Source organism: Toxorhynchites rutilus, chromosome 2 (genome assembly GCF_029784135.1).
Source record: "Toxorhynchites rutilus septentrionalis strain SRP chromosome 2, ASM2978413v1, whole genome shotgun sequence".
Taxonomy (NCBI): Eukaryota; Metazoa; Arthropoda; class Insecta; order Diptera; family Culicidae; genus Toxorhynchites; species Toxorhynchites rutilus.
In genome coordinates, this window is record NC_073745.1 from 296225085 (window position 1) to 296245288 (window position 20204).

Sequence of the window (20204 nt, forward strand, 5' to 3'; positions counted from 1 at the left end):
TTTGTTTTTTTTTGTGAAAGCGGTAGTGAGTCTGTTATTCCTCAATTGGACGAATAAGCACACCGAAATTATTTTCATTTCATGAAATCTATTTATTTTCTCTAAAATATATCTATCATATGGGTCTTGTGTTTCATCTATCTATCCGCGAGTCATCGTCACCGAACTGCATATCCATTTCAGAAGCCGTGGTATATGCCCGAGCCGGAGCCAGAGCAACAATTTAACACTGAGAGTGCAGAGAGCAGCAGCAACTACGACCAAAACAAACAAAAATGCTAAACTTTACAGGATGCAATCAACTGTTTCACCAAATCTAAATCAAATACCTGCAAATTCGGCAGAATGTCCTGATACACTAACAACAGGCCAGGTTAAATCAGATCTATAGATACGGTACTGAGTGCAGCAAAACAAATATCTGACCTCTCTGAGCGAAACAAATAAAATTCTGGGATGCCAGATGTTTTTTCTCAAATATATGCGATAAAAATCTGAAATATTTGTAAATATGTGCTAATGTCTGACATACTGACCAGCTTCGTTTGTCATATGGAATCAATAATGTTTTGTCACTATTTTAAATAGCCTGCAGCAGGAATAAAAGGTTATGATAAAAGTTAAATGTCTACAAATTCGTGAACACATGTGCGAATGTGGCATCTCTGATCAGATTTGGCAACCAGCAGAATGAACGCCTTGTCACTTGCTGTTCATCCTCTCACATACATCAAATGAACCTCTCACGGCATCCGAAACGACTGTAGGAATAGAGTGAGGAGAGTTGCGTGATGGTGATGTAACAATTGTCATCTCACCTCACACGCCGCGTAGAATCAGGCCGATAATACCATTACTATCGATTCTATACGACCCAAAAAAAACACTTATTATTCCTCTTCCTTTTTTCATTTGTTTTCATGCACTGTCGACACCTCAAGACATGTCGACGATTGTCACCTAGAAATCCCAGTTCATGTGACAATCGTCACGTATATTTGAGAGCGGGAATAAAGTGAGAGTTCATTCAAGTGAGATTTCTCACGGCATACGCCTGGTGGAATCGCGTGACATAAGTGACAATTGTCATCTCACCTCACACGCCACGCAGAATAAGGCCGAATGGTATAGAAGGGAATACTCTAACGCCGAAAACATGGCAACTGTGTAATGTGCTAATTATAGATATGATAAACATGTGACATGTACACGATTGAAATTCGGCTCTGTTACAGCTAAAATGCTAATGAGCCTAAAATAAACAAAAGGGATAAAAAAAAAGAAAGCTGTGTCCAATGTGTCCGAAATAGCCCCACACGATGAAACCCAAATGTTAAATTATAACGTTTTTGGCTGAAGCGATAGTCAGAATCGCTCGGAGGATTTCTCTTGCTGTAGGAAAACACACCTCATCAACACGCGTATCCTTTATACTCTAATAATTTATAATGTTATCCCTCTTTTTACAATCAAATAACTAACATTAAATTGTACTTGTTTCTTTATGCTTGACGTTCCCGTTCGATTTTTCCCTTAATTTTTTTTTTGTTAATATCTACGCTTGAATCTCGTATCTTTGATTTTATCACACACTAAACTCTAAACGCGTTCGCTACGACTTTTGTTTTGCTTATTATCAGGGTTTGTTTCTATACTTGCCTTAACTACTACTAGTTATTGAAATATTCATCAAAATATGTACTTAGAAAATTTACGCGAACTGTTTTTTTTGTATTCATTTTCATTTCGTTAATTGCTCTTAGAGATATATTTTTGTTTTGGGGGAAGAAATTAAATAGCCTTTAATGTGACTGAGAACTAAATTGTATCAAAAAATTTAAAAAAATACACAAAAACAAAAATAGGAAGAGGGGTTTCAGACCCTAAAACACACATCTGCTGTCGACGACGACTATTCACCTCTATCTCTACCTAAAGTACAAACAATTCACAGCAAAACAAAACAGAAATAAATATCTATCCGGCCATTGGGGGACGCACACACGCAACCAACATGCACAATGGTTTCTACACGCATACACATGCTCACACTCACAAAAGGAGACAATAATAATCATAAAACATAAAAACAACTTAAAAACTTTCAACAGGGGGTTTGTAACTATTGATTAGCACACACGCGCTGCCGCCTGCCGCAGAGCCACACGGGCTGCCTTTTGCTGAATCTTTTTGGTGGTTGGGAGGTTGTGGTTGGTGGTAGATTATTGAAATCTTTGCTCAGTTTTTGGGAGACACCGTTATCAACTTATGCGGGGTGACTGGCGATATCTGGAAAATGGGGAACATGTTTAAATGGACCCGATTGATCATCAAGCAAGCGGAGGTTGGACTTACCCACAGTGACCGATTGGCACCGATCAGATCGTTCCGGTCGTCATCATCATCCAGCACAACCCGATCCAGCCCGGCAGCATGGGACTGTTGATCGATGAAAAGCAGGGTATCCTTGCTGCATGTGTTCGCTCCACGAATCAACGAAACAGCATCCGACTCGAAGGATTTGAAGGTAAACGACGAGGGACGATGATGATGGTGATTCGAAATGAATTCCGACATGGTCGCATTTTCCCGCCAGAGAATGTCCTGGAAGTGGGAGTGCGAAGTTGGCAACGAGAAACGGCTACTCGTGTCCGTTGATTTCGAATCATTCGAATGGGACTGCTGTGAGGTCATAGGATCGGAAGAATTTCTCAGCTCGGGTGACGAACTGTCCTCAATGGGGGTGGGAGTGGTACTGATTGAAGTTTCCTTCGAGGTATAATCCTCGTCGCATTTTTCCTCACTCATTTGGTTGGAGAACTCTTCCGTTGGCGTTGGTAGCTCTTCCAATCGACTTTCCTCTTCTGAAGGTTTGATTTCGGGTTGAACTTCAGCCTCAACGTGAATGACGTTCGGAGCTACAGCTTCTACCGGGGGTTCAATATCGTTCTTCACTATCGCCACCGCCGCCGCTTCACTCACATCAGTCTCTTCTTCGAGTGTCTTAATTTCGCTTACTTCACTTTCACTCCCGGAATGTATGATTGTGGTTTCTTCGATTACCGCTTTCGTCGGAATGGCATTCGCGTCCGGAGTGACTGTAACCGCAACAGGATCAACTGTTTTCGGTGCAATCTCCTCTGGCTTTGATTCGGTAGTTGCGCTCACAAGCGGAGCTGCAGAGGCGATACGCGATATCCAGTGATCCATTCCGGAGCTTGAACTCGTACCAGAGTACTCGGAACCATCCAGTTTGCGTCTTTGGTAGAATAGAATATAAGCCTCATTGTTAACGATTTCCTCCTGAATCCGATCATTCGGTACATGACACACCCGTTGGTCGTCAAACTTGTACCACTGGTGATCGTATGGGTTCTTACAAGCAGCCGTGTAGTGGCCCGTTTCCAGGGTATCTCCCTGGTGGTAACAAACAGCGTACAAATCATACCGATTGTCCATTGGCTGATTCGGGGAATGGTACTGATTATGTTGATGGTAGGAATGTGTTGTATGACGTTTCGACGTTTTTCTCCATGGACTCCAATTATCCCCGAGTCCCGTGGTTGATACATCCTCACCGGAGTCCCTGGCGACATGAGGACTCATGTCGAAGCCGTTCAGTGGAAACTTAACCAGTGTGGTTAATTTGGCAGCCTGCGGTCCACGCAATTGATGCTGCCGGAATCGTTTGAAGTGAATCACCATTATGTCCGGCAGCGACCACAAGCCAAGTGTTTTCACCACCGGAAGATACTTCTGGCAGTGCGGACACCGCCAAGCATCCTCCGCACTGAGCGTTTCTGCTTTGGTGTAATGTTCGAGGCACTGTTCCAGCGTGAGTGCCGAACTAGCCGGAATCTTCTCCTTCATTTGATTAACACTCTCGTGCTCCACGAACGGATCGGTCATATCGCTGAAGAATCGCTCCGGATTGATCCACTCAATCAACAGTTTAACGTGAGCAGATCCCGCATCCGTGGGTAGCACCGACAAAGCCAAATCAATCATTTCGGTAAACAGCGGATGCTCGACCGTAGCCTCGAGAAACGCATCCGCATCGCAGGAAGGATCCTGTAATCGCATCTTAAACATCTCCTGCAGTGGAGTGTTGAATGCAAACACTTCCGATTTTAGGATGCCAGACATTTCTTTCAACAGCAGCTTCTGAAGCTCCACATACGACACGTCACGATTGACAACTATGCAAAATGGGGTTCCAAATCGCCTAACTTCGCCACTTCCCACATCCCTCCGGGCGTTGCTAATGCAGAGCACAATTTGAGTAATCCCCTCCGCCACTGGTGGACTTTCGATGCAGTAAACCGATCCATCGCTGCCAATTGACGACGTGAGATGCGAATCGCAGTACACCCGACTGAACCCACTCTCGCAAATCTCCGCCAGGATCATCCGATCTACGGGGATTCCCGTGTCAGCATGCAGCTGCTCCCTCAGTACCATCACCGGAGAGACGTGCGGCACCCCGAGTCCCAGTTGCACCTGTTTTGGCTGCTGGGAGGCATAGATTACCCTCACGAAGACCGGCTGCTGCGACAGCTGGGGCAACTGCACCGATATGCAATGGAATGGATCGAATGTATTGCTCTGCTTATGGCACCGTGGACAAGTCAGCGAGGATCGAAACTGGGCCTGGAAGACAGCCTGCACGAACGAGTTGTTGCAGCGGATGTGGTTCGCCAACGTTTCGGCTGCAATCGCTTCGTCCGAGCGCCCATAGTTGTTCTGGAAAAATAGATAAAATATGTTATTAGATGAGTTGTCTTCGGATTGTGGTTGAGAGTTCTGGGTGATCAGAACATTAAAGCTACTAATGTTTTTTCCTTGGGTTAAATAACGGAGCACCCCTCTAAAATAGCATAACGTATGCATGACCAAATGAACTAATTTCGCATAGCGATGATAGCCTTGTGGTCAAAATGGACAAGTGAAAAAGTGTCAGTCGAGGTCGGTCGTGTATGAGAAACAGGCTATCACCCAGAAGAAGCGGCTGTAGGAAATTATTTTGGTTTTAATTAAAGATGAACTGCAAAGTTTAAAGCCTCTTAGAAACAAAGAACCAACCAACCAACTTGCAGACGATAGAGTTATTTCCATCATGGGTACTTATCCCGTCATTCTGCAAAAGTCGTTGCAAGATCACTGAACAACCTGTTCACGTGAGCTCTCACACTGGGTATCAAAAAACATCCAGCTAGAACACCTGCAAACCGCTCTAGAGCAATTTCAATCTCACCTAGTGACAAACTATAGTCACGCCATTCGCCCTCGGGAACACCGTAACTTGAACCATTTCACGTCATTAGCCGCGTGGAATAAACGGGAATGTCTCTCGTAAGAGCCTCGTCTAATCATCTGACACAGTTTTGTTTATTTTCTAATAAACACCTTTGCGACGTTTACGTGTCGATTCAACAAATAGTTTTCAAAGACGGGAGGTTAATAACCGACCTTGTCTTGACAACAACACCGAGCAACAGCCTAGCATTGGGAAAAGGAGAAAAAACACTCACTTTTATCGTCTTATATTTCCGCTTACTCGCCGTGTTGAGATCCTCATGCACCTTATCCAGCAACCAGAAAAGAAACTCCTGCGCGTCGTGCTGCGTCGAGCTCCGGAATTGACTACCGTATCGATCCACAACGGCCTAAAATGACAACCAACCAATAGGTAAGACTTCCGTCTCGCATTGTCCCCAACGAACGTGTGTATCTCACTTTAAAGCTTGTACTATGCTCGGGAGCATCTTTGCACATCCACAAAGACTTCAGCACTAGCGCAAGCTGCTCGGTCAGCTCTCCCTTGGTACCGAATTTTTTCGCGTTGATCTTGTTGCGTCGCTTTAGATCCGCCTACAAAATAAAAATCAATTGATATTTAAAACACATTAATTTTTTATCAATCTTACTCACCTTGTATTGATCTAAAACGAAATACTCCGCCAGGATGTCCGTGTGGCTGAGACACTGGAGGACGGCATTCATGAAGCAGGTGTTGCCGTGGTTACGCAACCCAATCACACCCGGTACCGTGTCGGGCGGCCAGACGAAACCGTTCGCCGGTGGAACCAGTGGAATGCGCTCTCCCTTTTGATGACCCTGCAGAAGGAGGAGGTGGGAGGTAAAAAAAAGGCATTCAAACAAAGTGATGCTGTTTGAGAACAGAGCGATGCGAGAAGGAAAGCACGCCGTTCTCATTGATATGCTGATTAGACTTTTAATAGATAAACTAAACTGGAATGCGACAGCATTCCTGAGAGGCGGCTCAATTGATGCTCAAGGTTGACCATAAGATTGTTGTCATACTTTAAAAAAGAAAAAAAGTTGCTTTTTCCTTACATCGTGTGGTTTGATCTAAATAGCGCACGATTTCATAACCGTGCGACGATACAGATATTTGAAATCCGGAAATGTTCGGAAAATTGCGATTGGATTAGTAGCATACTATAGCAATCACCATGCCACAAATGTCGTAACGTAATCCAACGTCAATGCGGTTATATATGTCGGACGCAATCCCTTCATTTTCTCTTCTATTCGCTTTTTTACACTCCGATTATTATCATAGAAAGCAGCGAGGTATAATAATGAACTCTTTGGTGCAAATTTTTGTCCCAAATCTTCAAATAATACTCTCAGTTTTAATAAATTATATTGTCCGCTTGCTGACTACAGCGACACTGGAACAGAAAACGCAAACGTGGGATGAGCAAATAACCGCTATGAACCGAATCGGATGGAGCATCTAGGGATGTGGGTCAGAGATACAGTTGACAGTTACATCACACTGGACAACATCGGTGTAACATACTCCTCTGTTCCGGTAGAATCCAAAGAAGACAAATGAGAAGAGATACTGTTGGAATTGACAATCCAAAGAGTCAATGAAGGTTTCGAAACGAGTTTCCTTTGTTTCTGCCATACAATTGAAACACAAATTCCTGCATTACTCGAGAATTAATCAAGCAAATGAAACCAAATTAGGCAAAATAATTTTAAAAGATCAATCAATGAACAGTTCTGCGATTGGACCCATGCACATGCGCTTTGTAAGAAAACGTGGATGTGATAACGAAAAAAACACTTTGGGCGGAACGAAGTTTGCCGGGTCAGCTAGTCAGTTATAAAAAATCAGTGTGATGAATGAAACTTGTAACTTTTTACCAATCTATTGTAATCTTTTTAATTAAATTAGTAAATGAGTGTATTATCATTTAAGCTCCAAAAAAAATCAGAACGCAAATGCCAAATGCGCTTGTCAAAATTTTCATCTTATACGAACTTATGCACGCTCATCTACTTGTTGAGTTTTTGAAAAGTGCAGCAATAATACTTTCTACTAGGATAGTTGTCAAGTTGGTTCATGTAACACAACTTATACAATATCTTAAAAGTTTCAAACAAGAATATGTGTTTAGGCCTCCTCGAAATTAGTTTTTAGTCAGTTCAAGTTGATCCTTGAGAAACCAATATCGACAACTTTGGGAATCCCTGAAATGAAGGATTACATTTTAGAGAGTAATGAACACATTTTTACACTAAAATAATTAACCATGATTTAATTTTTGGTATAGAATGAATATTCCTTAAGGGGGTAAAATCATAAAAAGTATGTGATTTTCGCGATTTTTTCAACGAGGAAATAAATTACTATGATTTGTGATTAATCTGATATCACAGTTTTATTAGGTATATATTACTTAACAAACAAAAAATATATTGGTGTCAGTTGGACTGTCCCCTGAATAGCCGCAACAGGTTTGTTGAACCATTGCATCCAAAACCTCGTAAACTGGTGGGAGTTCTAAGTTTTTCTAGTGGGTTGATTCCAACCAATGATTTTCTACGTAATCTTGGATATATTTACTGTCATCGTACGTAGGATTTTTTCAAAACATTGATTTTTGACGAAATGGCGACGTTTTTTGTGAAAAAAAATGCGTTTTTGCCTTAAAAATCGAGACAAAAACATTCAACATTATTTTATTTTTCTAAATATCAAAAAGAACCTCCGTACGCTGACAGCAAATTTAGTGGAGAATCTGAGAAAATCTATCTCATCAAAATCGGATGAACCGTTCCGGAGTAAGAACTCCCACCAGTTTGCACTAAGTTTCGAGAAAAACGAGTTTTATATTATGGATCCGCGCTTCTTATGCAAAGACTTAGATCCACTAAATGGCTTGTAACTTTAGAACGAAGCATGGGGCATACCTGGGACAGAAACTATAGTAAAGTAGACATTCCAGAGCACATTTCAGGCCAGAAATATTTTTTTTTTATATTTTTCAATTTTCTATAGTGTATTACCCCCTCAAAAGAGTATCAAGTTTTCTGCAAGGAATATTGAACAGATTTTTTTTCTGTCAAGGATTTTATATTTCAATGATGATGTTTGACGTAGAATTACGTCTTTCATTAAGGGTGCCAATTCAGAAAACAGGTCACGTTTTTATGAAATAAAGTTAACGTTGATAACTATTTTTGCCGCGAAGGGACTTTGGCAATTTACATACCAAACGAATCGGAAATTCCCTAAGATTTGTTTTATATGATATACATTAGAATCCCATAGTCTGTATATGATTTAAATTGATGAAAATGGGAAGCATTCCTATTTCCACATACATTTGTTCTGTCCATTTGTGTGCTTTCCCGAACAGAACTGCCAATAACGAGCAACTTATCGACAAGCAACGAAGGGGAAATCGTAAGATGTAAAGTCTCTGTGAACAAAGGAAAAGAAGAAGAACGAAGGGGAATATTTGCCTAGAGTATAAACAGTGGATCTCACTGAGGCAAACTTTCATTCTTCGTGAGGAAATCGACAGAACAACGTCGTTGCTGGGCAAGCTGGACGGCGAGGGATCCAATGCCTTTCTCAAGGCATCGCAGAAGGGGTGGAGGAGTAATATGATGGACAAAGCTTTCCAAGCGCCTTTTTGAAGGTTAGAGACAAATGAACTGAAGATGTTTAAAGTCTCAAGCAAGGAAGGAAAGCATACTTTCAGTATCGTTCTGTATTGAAAGCAATGAATATCGCCTGTTCTTCCTTGTTTTGCGTCATCACATGTCTTCGTTTCAGAATGAGCTGTGAACGCGACCAAATTACTCACCCGTTGATGTCTCTGGCATTGCAATCATTGCATCAAACTGACGCCATTGCATTAAGGCTCTGAGCTACACAATTGTGTGGGAAATCATCAAGCTAGGCTATCGCCAGCTCACCAAGAAAATAAATGTTCTGGAATATTATCAGTGATTTGGTTCCGCAGGACGGTAGGAAAATTCTCTCCACAAAGGATGACAGCTAAGCTAATCTAGACTGACAATATAAACAGAAAGGGCTTCTGTTAAGAAGAGCGCAAAACGGAGATTAGCCATTGGCCCTGTAACGATGCAATAATCGCCTAATTTTTTTATGCTATGATTGACGACTGTTTTGTGTTGCAAATTATGCAGTCGTAATGATGAATATAAACAAGGAGGGGAGATAGCGGGAGGAAAATATTTGCGCTAGAGTATTAGTAATGAATCTCTGCTGAGGCAAATATACAGCCTTTTTCCAAGCAGTTCACATTGTTTGTTTTCTGTCAATAGTGCATTGAACTGACGCTATGGTGAAGCAGGTGTTAGGGTTGTGCACCAAAAAAATATTTGGGGAATACCAAGTTATTCAACAAGTTATATTAAGTTATTAATTTATTCGGGCTGGCATGCCAGTCGCAAAACTGCTTTCAACTAGGATTGCATTTGCGCTAATCTTGATCATAATGAAGCAGTGCTACTCTTTTCGAGGTTGTTGAGATTAACAGATAGGGTTTATTTCGTTAATTTAGTCCCCAAGAAAGAAAATGTCGTTCTGAAATTTTGAATGTGATTTGGTTTCGCTTGCCAGTAGCAAAACTTTCTCCACTAAGGATGACAGCTGCGCTTATTTCGAGCATGTATTGTTCTGCGAGTACAAGAATGAATCATCAAAAAATCATCGTCAAATGATTCTACAAGCATTAGCATTATAAAATAATATCCGCAGTTATAAACAAGCGACTTGAATTAAACCACAGCGTGGTTCTACGTCAACAATGCAGTCGTGTCTTGAACACAACCTCCTATCCTTTTTTTGTGAATGTGTTGAAATAATTGCAATACTAATCGGGTAAGAGTAAATATTACAAACTCAAATAAGCAACAAAAAGTCAATTATTTTCATTCAAGATAAAAGAAAATAGAATTATCTTCAGGAATGATAATCCGACAGTTTCAACGATGTGGCAAATGAAAATAATAGTCAGTGTCGCGTTCGGGGGAAAATTCCCTCGGTAACAAAATCGACTGTTGTGGTAGTACGGTATTCATTAAACTCTAAGCAGTACCTTCAATTGGCAAGGTTTGCTAGAGCTTATCTTTCAGCTTCTTGCAGTATTGTACGAAGCAAAGCATAATAGATCGGTTAAAAAATTTATAATAAAAGTAATAGTGTTAATGAATTTATGTTATGAGTTAATATTAATTTAATTTTAAGAAAAAATTATAATTTATTTTATCTTAAAGAAAAATTATCGATTTTTTTTCAATATCCGGTATCCGTCCGGATAGCAAATACTGACCAGATAGGCCGGATATCCGTTTTATCTCTACTTTTAATGAATTAACCCTTTTACGGATAGTGGTAACTATATTGCTACCAACGATTTCATTTTTGACGTAGGACTACGTCTTACATTACGGGTGCCAAATCAGAAAACAGGTCACGTTTTTATGAAATAAATTTAATGTTAATAACTATTTTTGCTGCGAACGGATTTTAACGATTTGCATACCAATCGAATCGGAACTTTTCTAAGATTTGTTTGATATGTTATATATTACAATCCCATAGTCTGTATATGGTTTAAATTGTTAAAAATTGAAAGCATTCCCATTTCCCCATACATTTGTTCTGTCCATTTTAGTGCTTTCCCGAACAGAGATTTCAATAACGAGCAACTTAGGCAGCCACCAGAATAGGACCAGTCGGAGACGAATGAGTCGTTGGATGTAATCCGTAAATAAAGGAAAAGAAGAATAGAAACAACGAAGGGGAATAGTGAAAAGAGGATATTTGCGAAGCAAGTGAGCTGTCGCTAGCGTATAAGTATTGCATCAATGGTCGCTTATTCTGCTCGTTTCGTGTTTCATGTTATGTTCGAGCTGAGAACGCTAGCATGTGAACATGTGAATAGCAAACCTTCGATACTTTAAGTTGCCATTCGTATTTGTTCTCGTTCGCAACGACATGTTCTGATGCAATACGGTTCTGTTGACGGTTTTGACCGAGAATCGATTTTTCATAAACGGTCATTTTCGCGTTTCATGTTTCATTTTTGATGCTGCAACTGTGTGCATCTGTTAGACGCGTGTTTGATGCTTGTTGAATGGCGATGAACGGAAGACGCCTCTCGTTAAATACCCAGTGCAATGCGTGCTATGGCAAGAAAGAATCGTTGCTTTTAGAAATGATTCTACAAAACCACGCAAGCCAGTAAACCTTTTCAGGGTCCCCGGAACTTTTTACTAAAGAGTTATTTATGAACCTTCGTCGTATTCGCAAATAATATCCAAAATGATAAACCAAAAAATTAAAAAAAAAAAGATTACGTAGTCCTACGTCCTAAGCGGTCGTGTCTCGGATACAACTCCTCCAATTTTTTTCTCTTCTTTAACAATAAATTATCACTTCCAGCCTTAAATGTTAACTAGTTTTGAAATCTAGCAACATGCGCAAAAAAATCAAAAATTATTTATTTTGGAACCATTTTTGTGTTAACAACTCCCAATTCAATCTATACCCGCGCATAGGTCTGACAGACCGAGTACAAAAGAGGTGGCTGAATTGAATGACTATTAAATCTGAATGAAGTTAAAGAAAAAAACTTTTCTGGAGTTTTTTCACTCAATTATATATTTCTCTTTGAATAAATACCAATAACGCCTACAAAATAAACAATAGCAATATCACAGAGACGCTCACAGTCCGGAGTACACAAATTACGATTTTTCGCGCGAGTATAGGAGCATTAAAGCAGCAAGATCAAATTTCCCGAAAAATCATTGAAAACAAGTCGATTTGTCTGGGGGTCTCCGTAGCCACATTGGTTGCGCGATAGCTACGTCCACGCAACAATCATCAGCGATGGAGATCGATCCACGGTCGAAATAAGATCGATTCATCCATACAACTGCTCTGCTCTGCAAGGCACATCGGGCTGCTGTTCTATAAATAGCTTAACAATGATCAATCAACTGTCTCCGCTGTCCGGTGGTCCAACTGAATAATGGAAGAACAGAAAGAATATTCTTACGCCTAAATGGCTACTGTGTGAATGTACCATATGTAATGGTATAGAAGGTATACTGGCGAATGACAACTGTGTAATGTGCTTATTATAGATATGATAACCATGTGACATGTACACGATTAAAATTCGGCTCTGTTACTTCTAAAATGCTAATGAGCCTTGAATAAATAAATGGGATAAAAAAAAAGTCGATTTGTTGAAGTTTTCAATACACATGAACTGTTCAGGACTTGCTGAGTCTGATCATGAGTTTTATTAGTTGTTTTTTTAAACTAACATCAAACATTCAAATATAAAAAAAAACTTTTTCACCATCATGTGTTTATCGCTAGGCGGGTAGGTGGCAACCAAGGAAAGTGAAGTGGAAGGTAAAACGTAATGTCAGAATTGCCGTTCGGACGTATCCCGTAAGTTTGAACTTATTTACATAGATGGTATCCAAACAACACTAAACATTGACTACAGTTTCGCCGGCACGGTTGATTGTTGTTATGAACCAGCACAAAAAACAAAGCTGCAAATTATGCGCCAGTGGCGGTACCACGATCAAAGCACTCCCTGAATCTCATTAGCCGAGCCAGCTGGCGGAAGCATATGCATAAAGGCTGATTTAGACGATGCCAGTCAGCGCTCTAGTTGAAGTATCCAGTGAACAGAGAATAGACACTCTGTTCAAGTTAGAGGCCAATTACTTGTTCGATACTGGTACAAGTAACTTGAACAGAGTGTCTGTTCTCTGTTCACTGGATACTTCAACTAGAGCGCTGACTGGCATCGTCTAAATCAGCCTTAAAGGTTATTAGGTTACTATTTTCAACGACAACTGTTTATTTATTATACTACTTCAAATACCTTCGACGAAATCAAATGTAACCATACCAACGTAAGTGATAACATAAACAAATCCAAACTTTTCGTCTTGCCATTCCTCACACGTCTTTTCTAAACAGTGTAAATTACGAGCCACCTGTTAACTCCACCATCTTGGATGGCAACTACAGGTAAACTTCGATATAACGTACCCTCGTTATAACGTACCCTCGATATAACGTCACTCGATATAACGTACATTTTACCTCGATATAACGTACACATGATTGAGGTCCAAAAAAAAAATTTTTTTAATTTTTTTTTTCTGAAAGAACAATAAATTATATGTATTTTGATACTAAAGCTTGTGTTGTAACATTAATCAATCCCGAAATACTACTGTTTTGTGATTCCGGATTCTAAATGAATCAAACTTCAATCAACTGAACAAAGGGAAACATCATGAGAAAAGTTGGCTTCGTCTTCTTATTGATTTTATTCATCAACCTTACACAATGAAGTAATATAAGCTACGTTTCAGAGTTCTTTATTATGCTTCGATTTAACGTAAATTTCGATACAACGTACAATTTTGAAAGCAAAATGTACGTTATATCGAAGTTACCCTGTATATTGCCACCGACATTCTGCACTAGAGGAGTATAGAAAAAAAAAGTTTTTTATATTTTAGCATGTAAACATGTCGTTGTGTTGCAGTTTGCGTTGATTACATGTCTGATTCTCACGGCCCGTTAAAAGGTTAAGAGCTGCTTGGCTATCTGAGAAGATAGATATTGAAATACCTGTATTTTCTAGCTAAACAAATATATGTGAATGTTAGAATATCATGTATTTCTGCTCGAAAACTGTAAGCCACTGTCCTATTGTAATTGACATGCCGATTTCTGGTCCTTCGCACTATCGTACGAGCTCAGCAAATCTTTCACCCGCACGCTAAACACATCGGAACATTTCGTGACACTGTAGCAAAATTAATACATCTTTCCGCACACGTCACGAACTACGTCCAGCCAGCCAATCAGCCAACCAGCGCATCCGGCATAACGCGGAAAGTTTCGTGTTGTGACTGTCACAGTCAAGGCTAATAACTGCTAGTTATCAGACGAACACGCTAATACGAACCAGAGATTACACGTGTAAACATCTTTGTTGATTTATGTATGGCACATATCTGCTCGATCGTTTGCCGCATCTCATCCAGGCCACTGCTACTGATTTATACTCCCAAAGTTTCGACCGCTTTACGCTGGCTTCTTCTGAATTGATGCGTATCTCACACACAATTGCCAGACCCCTTGGCACCCCAATTGAATGATTGAGAGCAATCAGCGAAGAAGGTCAATTATATTTCAGCATAGCAGCGCGTAATCATCCATGCAACTCGTTCTCTCCGCGCTGTGTTCGCGCGGAAACGTACGCGAATTCACATATTTTACAGCTCGTGGTTCTCCGTCACAAAACCGTCTATTCCCCAGACAGAGGTGGGGAGCCAAATTTCGAATGCCTGCAAATAAAAACGACCGGTGCGAATTGCGCCAGGCTACACACCTTCTTATTAATAATAAGTAGTGGTACTCTTTGGCTGGTTAGAGAAAATGCTATTAAGCCTAATTCAGTGTATTTAACAACCCAACGAACAAATCTACTGCAGCAGCAGCAGTTTCTCAATCACGATTCTCGTGACCTTTGAAGCAACGCAGAAAAAAATTTCTCCACAATTCAAACCATCGTTACCTCTACACACTGCTAATTTGGCCACGCAGTGTGCATTTTTGGCACACAGAAACTAATACACTGCGATTGTGGCATGAATCACACTTGAACCTGTCGTAAAACCAAACTTTGATAGCGATGAGTGGTTAATTTACCCTTCGCCAATGGAACACAATCACCCCACTCGATACAGTTTTTAAAATACGATACTTTGAAGCGCCGGATCCCGTTCCCCATTGCGCTTCTTCCCATCGTTTTACGATACTTGAGATTCTTCCATCAATAAACTATCAATCGGACAATCTTATGGTCAGCTGCCTGCCTGGGCGCTTTTCTTCCTGCAACCTCCTTCACTCAACGAAAACAGATCAATCAAAATTCACTCACAGTCAGATTGCCATATGTCATTTGTTGTGCAATGCGATTGATGAACTTCTTCACCGACAGACGCCTCAAAATCTTCTTCTCGGGGCCACTCTTGGCCTCGGCACTGCCTTGAATTTTCGACTCATTGCCGTTTCCGCCTCCCCTTCCCGGCCCACCGCCACTGTTGATGGAATTTTGCTCCGAGGTCACAACGCTCGCATTCATCATCGTCGCTGCTGCTGCTGGTGTCGCAAGAGTCGCGGATTTTTCCGTCACTTTCTTGGCCTGCCGCGAGACAGACTGGAACGGATTACGCGACAGGGAGAAGGCTCGTTTCAGCTTGCTGCCACCGCTGGAACTTTTGATGGTTTGCTGACCACCGGAGCCATCGCCGCTGGGTGTTGTATCGCTCCTGGTCACGGCTGTGTTTGCGCTGGGGTTGTTTTTCGCGTTCTCCATTTTCGCTAGCTTTTCTTCTGGTTTATTTTCCTGATTCGCTCCACCGCGCGCCCAATTTCGGCAACTTATCAGCCCACTGGAGAACAAAAAGACCACGTATCCCGATACGAAACACGACCGATTCAATGCTAGCACGAAAGAAAACACTCCAAACGCCGTCTCAACAGACTAAATTTTCACTATTACTAAACTTTCGAAAGTAATCACAGCAACCCATTCTACAATAGTTCCACCGAATGCAAACGCAGACATACTTGTACTGGCGCTGAGTTACTAGCGCTGGACCGAGAGTGTACGTGAGTTCAGTTCAATCAATGCCAACGTACAGAGACTTGTATCAGAGGTATGCTAGAATCTTTCGCTTGCAGGACATTATTCATCAGTGAAAATAATTGGCGATCTAACGTACAAATCTACACCTAGGCGGCGCTGCGGTGAAAGTGATGATGGTTTTAAAATTTGCCATGTGAGCTTATGGAAGGTTTGTAGTTCTTTCCATAAATTACAATGTTATAATCATAAAAGATTATTTGATTGCGATGAGTTTGTAAGAAATTTAATTCTGCGAAATTTTATATATAACATGTTATTTATTTACCTCTTCCAGTAGTGAAAGCTATAAAAATGTTGACAATGGTTGAATTAAAGAAGGAAATTCGAGAGCACAATCAAACACAAGTAGAAAAATTCACGATTCCTGCATGTGAGAACTACCTTGGAAAGCCCGGAAGTAAAATATACGTGATTTTTTTTGAGTTTTAGGTTACATTAGCATCATTTTCTTAGTTCAAAAACAAAATCCAGATGTCTCACCGATCGTTTACGTTTTGCGTTAGATCGCCAATTAGCAGAACTACGATATTTCTTTTGAATTTGCAATCATTTCAATTTTTTTTACACAAAATTGATCTTGCTGAGGAAACGAACTAAGCAAAATGATAACTACGACCTGATTTTAATTCTGAAACGGTGTTAATTTGCCCCGCTGAAAATGTTGATAAATGATGATGATGTTGGATTAAAGAGGCTTTAAACTTTTCAGTTCATTCGCCTCTAGTTGATAAATGATTTTCGCTCTGATTTTTGCATCTGATAGCAAACCGATAGAAAGTATATATCGTAGCAGAATTTAGCACGAATCAGATCAGGGCAATTTTACATAAGAGAAACACAAACATAATTGACGAATTTACGCAAAGCTGAATCAACTCATGCGACATCTACATTAGAGCTCAGAACCACAAAAGTGAGGGTGTTTACTCGTTGCGCCATCTGGTTGTAAATCCAACGTAAATTCGTCAATATAATTCGATACAAATTCAGACAGTTTCACTAATTTTCTACCAATAATAATGCAAGAACCTAAAAACCTACCTATGTACGTTGAATCATTGTTACTGGGGTGACAGTTCGCTGCTCGCACCCAAGGCGCTCAGAAGTATATACCCATGGCGCATAGAAGTATATCCTAAGGTGGGCCAACTTGCTAAAACCACTCTTCAGCCATCTTGGAAGTCTACTGTGTTTTGTTTGTAAACAAAACACAATACGCCAGTGCCGAAGCTCGTTCCTGATCAGTCTGTCTCTTTCACGCTTCAAGCAAATAATTCCCCTTCTGCTTTCTTCCGTGCTGTTTTCATATACCGCTCCCCTACCCAACTTAGTGAAGAAACGGCCTCACCTAGTACCATAGACCCATCTTGGTATATACCAAGATGGTGGAGTTAACAGGTGGCTCGTAATTTACACTATTTAGAAAAGACGTATGAGGAATGGCAAGACGAAAAGTTTGGATTTGTTTATGTTATTACTTACGTTGATATGGTTACATTTGATTTCGTCGAAGGTATTTGAAGCAGTATAATGAATAAACAGTTGTCGTTGAAAATTGTAACCTAGTAACCTTTATGCATATGCTTCCGCCAGCTGACTCGGCTAATGTGATTCAAGGAATGCTTTGATCGTGGTACCGCCACTGGTGCATAATTTGCAGCTTTGTTTTTGTGCTGGTTCATAACGGCAATCAACCGTGCCGGCGAAACTGTAGTCAATGTTTAGTGTTGATTGGATACCATCTATGTAAATAAGTTCAAACTTACGGGATACGTCCGAACGGCAATTCTGACATTACGTTTTACCTTCCACTTCACTTATCTTGGTATATACTAAGGTGAGCCAACTTGCTAAAACCACTCTTCAGCCATCTTGGAAGTCTACTGTGTTTTGTTTGTAAACACAACACAATACGCTATTGCCGAAGCTCGCTCGTGATCAGTCTGTCTCTTTCACGCTACAAGCAAATAATTCCCCTTCTACTTTCTTCCGTGCTGTTTTCATATACCGCTCCCCTAACCAACTTAGTGACAAAACGGCCTCACCTAGTACCATAGACCCGTCTTGCTCGCACCAAGAACGATACTTTGAAGGTACGGAAACTATTGGCGATCTAACGTACAAATCTACACCTAGGCGGCGCTGCGGTGAAAGTGATGATGGTTTTAAATTTTGCCATGTGAGCTCATGGATGGTTCGTAGTTCTTTCCATAAAATACAATGCTATAATCATAAAAGATTATTTGATTGTGATGAGTTTGGAAGAAATTTAATTCTGCGCAATTTAATATATAACATGTTATTTTCTTACCTCTTTCAGTAGTAAAAATTGTATAAATATTGACAATGTTTGAATCAAAGGAGGAAATTCGGGAGCACAATCAAAAACAAGTAGAAAAATGCATGGTTCCTGCATGTGAGAACTTCTTTGGAAAGTCCGGAAGTAAAATATACGTGATTCGTTTTTGAGTTTTAGGTTACCTTATCATCATTTTCTTAGTTCAAAAACAAAATCCAGATGCCTCACCGACCGTTTACGTTCTGTGTTAGATCGCCAATTGACGAATTTACGTTGGATTTACAACCAGATGGCGCAGCGAGTAAAATGAGGATGTTTTGTTTTTTTGGTATGAAATTCGTTCAAATTTTCTAGAAAAATCAGAATTTATCTTCAAATTTCCCGGTTTCATGAATTCTTTCAACACTGAAAAGGTTAGAATGGTTACAATGTGCTATGTACATTACGAGGAATGGCTTGTTATAAGTATTGAAACTTTAATTTTTTTCAACTAAGTAAACGATGAATAGGGTGTTTTGCGCTAAAAATACTGCAAATCCTTCTCGTATCGGCCCCTACATAATCAATGATATCAGCCAATTTATACATAGCAATTATCCATAGTATCAATAACCGGTATGCATTATCAAACTTAAAATTTTCGAAGATTATCTATGACTTTGGTCAAATCGCGTGTTGAAACCATCGTAAATATACAAAACTCCAACTTTCTTACCATATACTGACGACATTCAAATCTAAATTGAAATAAAATGAATAATCATCACCGAATCTTGCTTTTCAGTACGTAAAATAAACAAACACCCTCACTTTTGTGGTTCTGAGCTCTAATGGTGATGTCGCAAGAGCTGATTCAGCTTTGCGTAAATTCGTCAATAACACTTGTACGAATTTGTTCAGAGTCACAATATAAACGAATGGATGACGTGACACTGCAGGAGTGTTGTGCAAAAGGGATTGCTAAGATGGCCGCCTTTCTGTAGCCAGCATAGAAACTCATGAGCATAGAAATCATAACCTGAAATTAAAAAATGGAGTGCTCCGCGTGATCCTGTAGCAGTGATTTTAATTGCAAATCGCCAAGACAGCTTCCGGATGGGTATAAAAACATCGCTTGCCAATGGACTATCCAACGTAATCAAATATTAACATATATGACTCCAAACAGTAAACAATACGTGAGCCCCCTTAGCGCGAGCCCTGCTTTATGCTGCCTACGCTCAGTTTGCATTGGTTGGGATAGTGCTGCCAGAGCCCCGGTTGTGCAGGAGGCTGCTAAGTCGACATCTTCTTGTAGCTAGCATAGAAATCATAACCTAAAATAAATTTTAATTGCAAATCGCAGAATAGAGCTTCCGGTTGGGTTCCAAACATTGTTTCCCAAAGGAAACTATCCAACGGAATCATTCGCTACAGGCCATTGCGAATTCTGAACATGTTTGAATCAATATTAACTCCAAATAATGAACAATGCGTGGGCCCTGGGCGTGACCTTAGCTTTATGATGCCTACGCTTAATTTTAGTTTGTTGGAGTAAGTTGCCAGGGCCCTGGTTTTGTGTTTGTATGCCAATGGTATAAAACTATAAGGCCAAGCGCAAATTGAGACGCGTATAGCGCGAGTAACTTGCCGCGATATAGCGCCTGTTTTTGTGGCAAATGAAAACAGATAGAACGGCGCAAATTGACTAGATGACGCGAGATTGTGGAGCGCTCGTGAGAAACGACTCGCGTGACGCTGTGGCTGAACCACAGTTTCTCGTGCTGGTCGTACCGGTTGTGGTGGTTGTGTTAGTGAACAATCATATAGCGCCGTGAGTTTGGCGTACCGGGTGATTGTGTTAG

General features: G+C 40.4%; 1 protein-coding gene across 2 annotated transcripts; it reads right to left on the bottom strand.

The window, feature by feature from the left end:
- Positions 1-1420: 1420 nt before the first annotated feature.
- On the bottom strand, positions 1421-15999 carry LOC129769256 (ubiquitin carboxyl-terminal hydrolase 31). Of its 2 annotated transcripts, none has more exons than XM_055771376.1 (6): positions 15291-15999; positions 5932-6117; positions 5737-5871; positions 5532-5666; positions 2356-4743; positions 1421-2289 (listed from the first exon to the last, which is right to left on the bottom strand). In XM_055771376.1, exons 1-6 carry the CDS (start codon positions 15726-15728, stop codon positions 2239-2241), a joined length of 3333 nt encoding a protein of 1110 aa, XP_055627351.1. In that variant the 5' UTR covers positions 15729-15999; the 3' UTR covers positions 1421-2238. The 2 variants fall into 2 exon arrangements, with proteins under 2 accessions (XP_055627351.1, XP_055627352.1); XM_055771377.1 differs by lacking the exon at positions 15291-15999 and adding an exon at positions 13973-14241.
- Between the last annotated feature and the right edge of the window lie 4205 nt (positions 16000-20204).

Coding starts and splice junctions, on each gene's coding strand:
- LOC129769256 (XM_055771376.1), bottom strand. CDS start 15,728: ATGGAGAACGCGAAAAACAACCCCAGCGCAAACACAGCCGTGACCAGG. Junction 6,118..15,290: donor TGACATATGGCAATCTGACT/GTGAGTGAATTT, acceptor CTCCTTCTGCAG/GGTCATCAAAAGGGAGAGCG. Junction 4,744..5,531: donor GGAAATATAAGACGATAAAA/GTGAGTGTTTTT, acceptor CTATTTTTCCAG/AACAACTATGGGCGCTCGGA.